The sequence below is a fragment of the Xiphophorus hellerii genome, chromosome 11 (assembly GCF_003331165.1).
Source record: "Xiphophorus hellerii strain 12219 chromosome 11, Xiphophorus_hellerii-4.1, whole genome shotgun sequence".
NCBI classification, from domain to species: Eukaryota; Metazoa; Chordata; class Actinopteri; order Cyprinodontiformes; family Poeciliidae; genus Xiphophorus; species Xiphophorus hellerii.
Window position 1 is genome coordinate 16726450 of NC_045682.1, and position 8931 is coordinate 16735380.

Below are 8931 nucleotides of genomic sequence, written 5' to 3' on the forward strand. Positions count from 1 at the left end.
ACAGTGACAGAATTGGTAATGGTTTTCTGTTCTTCCTTAATATTACTTTACATATTGATTAGTGAGTAGTTTAGATTTGTATCTTTAAAATTGTTTTCATTAGTCTGACTCTTTAGTTAACTATTTGCTGTGCACCCATTTAGTTAACTTTATGTGTCAGTTCTTAAATGCAACAAATTAATTTCTTTCTTTTGAGTTACCAGTTTCCTCTGGACCTGTTGCTGAAAATCATACAGATGAGCTCCAGCTGATTGGTGTCCATATATGGGTGTCAAACTTCCCCAGCGGGCCGTTCCATTTGTTCACCAGGGGAAGGGGAAATTTGGTCTTTAGTTTAATTTTACCATTTATTTAATGTTTCTTCTTTTTGAAAGTTAGTTCAATTCTAATATTTATTTAATTTACAGATTTAGTAATATGCTTACCAGTATTTGTTTAAGTTCTTGTGTGTTTAATTACCCCCTTGTGTGTGTTAATGGTCTGATCAGCCACTATTTTAAGTTCCCCTTATGTCTTGTTTGTGAGGTCAGTTTGTGCTTGAGTTTATTAAGTTACTACCTGAGTTGTACTTTGTTATGTTGACTTCAGTTTGGGCCCAATTTATCATTTTTGAATTAATTTTGGGGGGTTTTGTAATAAATTAAGATTATATTTCGAAATTTCTTTAACATCTCTCTGGCTGGTCTATGCAAAACCTTCACATACACTTATGTCCATTCTTTTGAATAAACTACAATAAAGATGTGCGATACTGCACATATTTTGGTATCAATCCAATACCAAGTACATGCTGTGTATCGCCGATACAAATGCTGATACCGATACTTTTCATTTAAGTTTTATCATCAAACTTCTGACTTTCAAATGTTTTTGTGTCCTTTCTTTTGAATTATTTTGTTCAAACCTTGGACAGAATTTGGACAAAGTGAAAAAGTGTCTACATAGTTTATTATTTTGATGTTTTTCCTAAATAAACAAAATGGGGGGGATAGCATTTGAGAGCAAATCAAAAGAAAATTCTTCTTGAGGTCGAGTTGTGAAACTACAAAACAAACATTTCAAGAGGAACTCGCAGACGGTGATTCTAATCTGTTGTGCTATTATCAATATTTTTGGATTGATTCCGGCCACCACTAACATGCAACAGTTTTTTGGTCAAGTAAGAAGTGGAATTTCCTTGGAAATCACAATGTTTATTTACTGTACAGTATGTCACAATTCAGATGTATCTTGGTAAAACATAAATCTGTGCTCAGTTTCAGTGATGTCACCAACAACAGTTTGTGAGGTTCTAATTTGTGTTCCGTAAATATCTCCCTTTCTAATATGGCGGCGGCGTTGACGTAGTCACACATCCCGGCTGGGCGAAATACGCATGCCTGAACTGAATAAGCGGTTTTTTTTTGTGTGTGAAAGCGACAAAATTTAAATCCGACATGTGTTTAATGATTAAGCTTTTATTGCCTTTTTACGTCAGTCTGAGATGTTTTAGGAGATTAACGATTTATCTGCGAGGACGGGATTAACCAGGCAGTTCAGTCCGTCAGGAAACTGCAAGGTGTCGGATTAACAGTGTTTTGCAGATTTATATATAGGCATACTCAGTTGTGCTTTCAGCCGGGATGTTCAGTGTGCTTCCCAGAGCAGCTGGCTCTGCCCTGAGGCAGACTCGGCTGCTGTTTGCCCGCACAGAACCCCGCGTGGCCCTGCAGCTCCGCTTTGCAGCCTCTGCGACTCTCCGCTTGCTCCAAGACTGCCTCGGTGAGTTTAACAACAGCCCCGCTCCTTTTAGTGCACATCAACTTCCATAATGAACTCGTGCAATCTGCATGTGGAACCGCCAGAGGTCAGCTACGGAGGGACGCTGATGCGTTTCAACTACGTGTGGCTGCGGGACCACTGCCGCTCAGCGTCCTCTTACAACTCCGCAACCCACCAGAGGAGCCTGGACACCGGGAGCATAGAGCTCACTCTGCGCCCTGAGAGCTCCGCGGTGGAAGACGGTCAGCTCGTCCTCACCTGTGAGTCAGCTGTGAAACCTGAATGAGGTTAAACACAGTACAACCCCGTTTGACTGCGTTTATTAAGAAGGGTTTTCCCAATTGAATTTGCTCTCATGCCCATCTAATACAGCCGTACCTAGAAATAATCTGCTTTAACACTGTGATACTTCACAGTATAGCAGAACAATTTACTATAATTTAAAGCATATCTGCTGTTTTATAAAATAGGGAACATGCATTTGGAGTATAAAATAACAACAACTCTTTATTTCAGCAGGATAAACTGGGGTTAAGATTGGATCCTATGGGAAGATACGCCAGTACTTACAGTATATGAAGATCTTTACCCTTTGTCTCCATAAAGTGACTGACAATATATTGCTTTATTGTCAGGTGACACCAAGAATCCTTTAGCTTTAACTATTTTTTAAATAAAACAATTGGTTTTCATGTGTTGATTTTTTTTTTCAACAATAACTTGGATGCAAAACAGGCCCAAAAAATGTTGCAAAAGAAACTAAGAGAAATTAGCTGCATGGAATTTAGAAAAAACACGCTTCCCTCATCCTATAATAAAATGTTTCATTGGTAAGAAGTTAGCAGGTCAAGAATGAATATGTTTTAGATAGGCTAAACATTTATTTTGCGTCCAGATTATCTGATACCTTATTGAGACGAACCAGTAATAGTCTGGTCACCATAACTGGCATCTCAGAAAGACGTTTTTCTTCTTTTTCGGCCGTTGAAACCTACTTTAATAAACAGCTTAATTGCTCTAAGGATGACTTCTATCTAATTAAACCTCTGTGTGTGAGTAGCATGTTTATTTTAATATCTAAATTAATAAAATGCAAAGTGATAATATTGTCATTCTTAACATGTAATTCTCACAGTAATTAGCCTGGTCATTCCTCATTAACCCCTCACATTAGTTAATGTGTGGAGTTTGAATGTTCTCCCTGTGCTTCCTCCCACATTTAATTGGTGTCTGAAATAAATTGCCCCTTGGTTTGTTTGTCTTGTGTGTCTCTGTGGATGATTTTTAGGCCTTGACTGAGGTAGATAAAACTGGCTTCACATGTAGGTACAGTAAGTATCGGCCGGTCACCGATCTCCCGACCTGATTTTTATTTCCAGACCTTTAGTTTTTTAAAACACATGTTTAGACAAATACATTCCCTGGAATCATCTTAAGACCAAACGATGGGATTGGATCTGCCGTAGTGTTAGTATGCATCAAAACTTACGTGAAGTGACAAATGAGGAGGTGGTCGCCTCGAGACAGACGATGTTGATGTACATGCTCTTATAAAGGCGTACAGAATAATGTGGCGCTTCATGTTAGCTGTTCAAGGTCAGCTGCGCGTGTTGATTCACGAGCGCCGCTTCTGACACCTTCATTTCAGTAAAAGCTCAATCTTCTAACCCCATGTAGGTAGGGCTTGAGAAAAGGGACGATCACAAAAGAAAGTCCTACAAATACAAACCAAATAAGAAACAAACTTCAGTTTAGTTCAGAAGTGATTGTAATGTCGCTCTGCTTACAGGGCCTGGTGGCCACGTGTCAAAGTTCAGCCTCAGTTGGTTGGCTGAGAACAGCTATGAAGGAAGGAAGACGGTCATGGAGCAGCCGTGCGTCCTGTGGAACGCTAACATCTACCAAAACGCTTGCATATCAGCAGCCAAATGGGACAAGTTCATGAGCTGCGACAGCGAGTTGAAGAAGTTCCTTCAGAACTACCTCTGGTATGGAATTGCCTTTGTGGACGACGTTCCGACGACAGTGGAAGCCACTGAGGAAGTCATCAGGAGAGTCAGTCTGATCAGGTAGCACTTTTTTTTTTGTTTCGGATTGTTTTGTTTCTAGTGCAGCTATATTCGTCATAGATTGCATTACCACTTGAGCAACATTAACTGACCATTTGATCTCTTTTTTTGTGTGATTCTTCAAAGAGAGACTATTTATGGGAGAATGTGGAGTTTTACATCCGATTTTTCGAGAGGCGACACTGCTTACAGTCAGCTGGCCCTGGACCGTCACACTGACACTTCTTACTTTCAGGAGCCATGTGGGTAGGTACAGTAGAATATGCCAATCGTTTTCAAGCTTTTCCAGACTCTGGGGACTTTGTACGCAAGACTCTGACTCATATCAGGTAGATCCTTTGCCCCATTGGGCCTTTATGTAGAATAAGCTGTTGCTTTATAACTAAGAAGTGTTGGCCGCTGTTGCAGAATCCAGGTGTTTCATTGTCTCCGACACGAGGGTACTGGAGGGAAGACGCTGCTGGTGGATGGATTCTATGCTGCGGAGAAGCTCCGCCAGCACTTCCCAGAGAACTTCGAGCTGCTGTGCCGCGTCCCCATCAGGCACGAGTACATTGAAAACACAGAAAATCACCAAAACCACATGATGGGCATTGGCCCCGTGCTCAACGTCTACCCTTGGAACAATGAACTCTACATGATCCGGTAGGCTGATGTTGAAATCCGATAGATTTTGGGCCATAGATATTGATCAGTAATGCTAACTGTTTGCTGTCCTAACGACTCCAGATATAACAACTATGACCGGTCAGTGATGAACACGATCCCCCACGACACCATCCGACGATGGTATGTAGCACATCGAGAGCTCACCACAGAGCTACGGCGGCCGGAGAACGAGCTGTGGGTGAAACTCAGTCCAGGGAAGGTAAGTAAGTTTAATCAAGAATGTGAAAGCTGCGTGACTGAAGTTCAAAGCTTAAATGTAACGTAGATATCCTCTTTCTCTTGTCCCCTAAGGTGATTTTTATTGACAACTGGAGGGTCCTACATGGGAGGGAATCTTTCACCGGCTTGAGGCAGCTTTGTGGATGTTATCTGACCCGAGACGACGTCCTCAGTGCTGCACGCCGCTTTGGACTACAAGCCTAAACATACAGATTCTGTCATTTCAGTGCCTTAATCGTTTGCCTCTGTCACACAGATTTCATCACGTTGGACTCGGAGTCCAGTCCAGGAGGATGTTCTGCTTTGCTCATATACATTTTGTAATATTGCTTTGTTTTTAAAGATTTTTTTTTAAAATTTTATTTCACCTGAAAAATATTCTCAGGTGATAATTTGAGCAGTGCTGTGTGAGAAGCTTAACGTTTTTGGGATATTGTGTTAGAACCTAATCCTTAAGATTCTCCATTACCTGACCTGTGTCGTTCTAGCTGACCTCTGAGGCCTTCAGAAAACTTATAGATTCACACTGAGATTAAATAAAAAAAACACACAAATGGACTTTTGGTGACCTCTGAAGGCAATTGACTGCGCTGAATTCTGTGTATCAGAGTAAATATGAAGTATGACATTCTTCATATTTTTCCTATCTCTGAAAGAACTTTGTTAAATAAAAAAACAAATGAAATGTGTTGTAGTAATATCATAAAATGTGGAAAAGTTGAAAGGATATAAATATTTTATTCTGGTAGTGATTGACCTATAGCCTGACCCCTACAGTAAATGCAGTGAGCATACTACATGGGCAAGCTTGACATAATTAAGTGGATCAGTAAGTAATTTTACAGTAATCATGTTAGTGAAGTTTATTTATTCTAATTAAACCAGACACTTTTCTATCAGTAGAAAGATCCAAAGATTTTTCTAAATGTTTAGAAACTGAATGAAAGAAAATCTGATGCGGTGTACTTACAGTGCCTTGCTAAAGTATTCATCCCCTTTACACTTGCTCCAGTTTGGTTTTGTGGCAGGCAAAAGCTTTAGTGTAGTTTATTGGGATTCTCTCAGATAGACCAAAACAAAGCTGTGCATATTTGTGAGACTGAGGAACAAAATATGGATGATTTTCAATATTTCTTTAACAAATTAAAATCACAAAACTGCGGCATGCATTTGTATTTAGCCTCCTTTACTCTGGTTACCTGCAGAAATCACCAAATCAGTCATTTTATTAGTACTTTTGGGTTCTCAATATGACTCCCTGATGATAAATATAAAGTACCGGTATATATCTAAAAGGAGTTGCAGGAATTTCAAGATGTCCTGCAACATGAAGTCTTAGGAGGAGAATATTAGAGATTCACATTAATCAGGGCCTGGGACATTTGTGTCTACCTCAGTATGAGTTGGATGGAAAAGTAGTAAATGTAATAGAAAGCTAATAGAAAATGAAGACGATGAGTTTCATCATTTGAAGTGAAATCTGATCGTGATTCATGTTAAACAGTCATTCCAAATGGTCCGTCATTTAACCCGTGCCGTCCTTCCAGTTGTTCTCAGTCGACCCTTTCTCTTCAGCAAGGAGGTTGCTAAATGTAGTTGCTATAGAAACCTTACCCAAGGAATCCGTGGCTCCCTCTAGTGGAAAAATAAAGTGTTTATCTTCCACTTTTTAGGCTAAAGTCTTAATAATAAAATGACATAAGATATATATGTCTATAGTCTGAACCTGTGCACACACTCTAAAGAAACAAGAGTGACTGTGCCAGGAAAACAATGTTGCGTGTGAAGAATCTGGTTGCCAGTGGAAGTCACCAAACACAAACGGCTGACCTTAGTCATTGTAATATAAATGCACACACATGCAATTCTAATCAGAACTCTCTGTACAGTCATCCTGACCATGACCAGTCTGTTCATTTTGGACTGCTCTCTTTTACAGGAGAAATGATTATTCAACTATAATAAGCTTTAAAAACAACAACAAACTAATCACATTTTAATTAATTTACTCTGGATTTTATCCTGTTTTTTGTTGTTGATGTTTTGTTTTCTGTTTTTGCAGCCATCAGCAAGTTTCTGGTGTAATTCCGGTTGGAAATTTCACTCTAACTCTTAACTAAATGAATTTGTATGATTCGTTTGAATTTGTTGGCCTCTACATGGTTAGCAGCCTTTAAGCATAATCCGTGCATTTTCAGTTTCTACAGTTTAGCTGTTGCTTTAAGCTGAGGGGGAGAGTTTGAAGGCGGCTGCATTTCTTTTTCGCTCCATCCACTTTTGAAATGAACCGGTACAATTGGCAGACCTTCAGCATGACACAGCCACCACCATGCTTGACTGTTGTTACAGTGTTCTAAGGCTTGAAAGCCTCCATGCAGTTAGAATGTGTATGTGGGCAAACGTCAGCTGTGCTTAATGTTCACCATATTCCAGATCCTGGAGGGCAGGATTAAGACTGCGGGAGTTGCTGGGTTGCCTGTTGACCATCCAAACCGATATCCTTAAAACGCTGAGAAATTTATTGTCGAACAGAAAAATGATCCCTTAATACACATGAAATATGATTTTAAAGTTGATAAAGTGGGCCAGCACTATATATTTCTTTTTTAATTATTGACCTCGGATAAAAGCTTTAAAGCCAGTGCTGTGCCAGAAAGCAGTCATTTTAAAGGAGCTATTCTGCCAGCTGCTTTTTAATTGGCCACATAAGCTCATGCTGAAAATCGAAATCGCTATAAAAAATGTACGGTAATCAAATAACACTTGCCGTGCAAATACATATTAGACAGCACATTTTGTTGTTGTTGAAGTTCAGTTGCATAACTGACAATGGTTCAAATGCATCAAAGTGTAGCTCAACACCCAAACAGTAATAAGCGATGAATTTCTCTGACAGACCGTAAGTCTAATGTAATGTAATGCAAAGGCTTAAAACGTGCAGATTCAGAAATAATTTATCAATATCTGTGAGTGTATTTATCTTCTTCTTCTTGTGTGTCCTTTTCACTTCAGGTGCCTTCGATACAGCGAGTGTCGGCCCCACACCTCACTGGCTGATTTTGACCTGAGTGAACAAATCACGAAGCAGAGGTGTGTACAAAAAACCCCCCACAAAAAAACAAATGTGTAAGGATCCCCTGTTCTGTCTGTGTGAGTTGCTGAGACAAAACCTGTGAGGTGGGTTCAAACGCAGGATGTTTTAATCAAGCAAACCCCTTATGAAGGACTAATTTATGTGCATTTCATGTGTAAACCAGTCATTATTAGTCTCAAAATGTAACCTTACAACTCTGCCAGTGAACTGAAAGCAACTGTACACTCCCACTAAAATTTTTATTAAAGCCTATCTTACTTTACTTTCACCTGCTTTTCATTTTCAGATAAAAGATCGATGATTTTGCCGGAAACGGATATCCACGTTTGTTATTCATGATATGCCGCTCATTATCTGACATATCATCATAATTGCATGCAAGAGTACGTGGGTGAAACCATGTAAATCAGCACTATGCATATTTACAGCGTGCACGCTTGAACTGGCCCCCTCCGAATGGGCCGTCGCTCGGCGTCGTTTACATGCAGCAGACATGGTTATGTATTCTGTATGCGGTACAAAGATGCAGTCACAGTCCTCTTCTAATTTCCACTGACAATGAGGAGACTGCTGCGGTATCCATGGAAACTACAGAGGATACGGAGGCCTGCCCACCAAGTTGTCCTGGTAACTGGGTGAATGAGACGATTCTGGCTGAATGTAATTCCCGGTATTCAGGGCCAGTAGTTTTGATAAGTTTGGTAATGTGACAAACACAGAAAGGAGAATACAAATCACTGAAACAGTTGTGTAAATGTGTGTGGGCGTGTGTGGGGGTTTGTGTGTGTGTGTGGGTGGGTGTTTATGTATTTCATTAGCGAACTGCTTACAAGCCGTTGTCTGCAGTCATTCTCTGAATGAATGTGGTCCAGTAGCAAAAATCACATCTTTTTTTCTTGTCCCCGATGTGACTGTGTATAACATTCACTGGCAAAACTGCAAATGAATGTGATTAATTTTTCAACATGTTTATTATATTCCATCATTGTTTTTAAATTACCTAGATTCTTGCAAGTGGAGAAGTGTACAAACAGCAACGAGACATCGATGAAACACAAAGCACAGACAAACAGAAAAATAAAAACTTGGCTTGTTGCATTTAGCTCATCAAGGACATTG

The 8931-nt window shown here is 39.8% G+C and overlaps 1 protein-coding gene across 2 annotated transcripts; it reads left to right on the top strand.

Moving 5' to 3' along the window:
- Window positions 1-1231: 1231 nt before the first annotated feature.
- Window positions 1232-8074, top strand: tmlhe (trimethyllysine hydroxylase, epsilon). Of its 2 annotated transcripts, none has more exons than XM_032577319.1 (7): window positions 1232-1761; window positions 1845-2021; window positions 3551-3830; window positions 3957-4076; window positions 4239-4475; window positions 4560-4698; window positions 7731-8074. In XM_032577319.1, the coding sequence occupies exons 1-7, from the start codon at window positions 1623-1625 to the stop codon at window positions 7773-7775; spliced, it is 1137 nt and encodes a 378-aa protein (XP_032433210.1). In that variant the 5' UTR covers window positions 1232-1622; the 3' UTR covers window positions 7776-8074. The 2 variants fall into 2 exon arrangements, with proteins under 2 accessions (XP_032433210.1, XP_032433209.1); XM_032577318.1 differs by having other exon boundaries at window positions 1283-1761; window positions 4791-8074.
- The last annotated feature ends 857 nt before the right edge of the window (window positions 8075-8931 follow it).

Bases quoted from the DNA above. Each gene is read 5' to 3' on its own strand.
- tmlhe (XM_032577318.1), top strand. From the start codon at position 1,623: ATGTTCAGTGTGCTTCCCAGAGCAGCTGGCTCTGCCCTGAGGCAGACT. The intron at 2,022-3,550 runs GTGAGTCAGCTG...CTCTGCTTACAG, and splicing joins CGGTCAGCTCGTCCTCACCT to GGCCTGGTGGCCACGTGTCA. The intron at 3,831-3,956 runs GTAGCACTTTTT...GATTCTTCAAAG, and splicing joins AGGAGAGTCAGTCTGATCAG to AGAGACTATTTATGGGAGAA.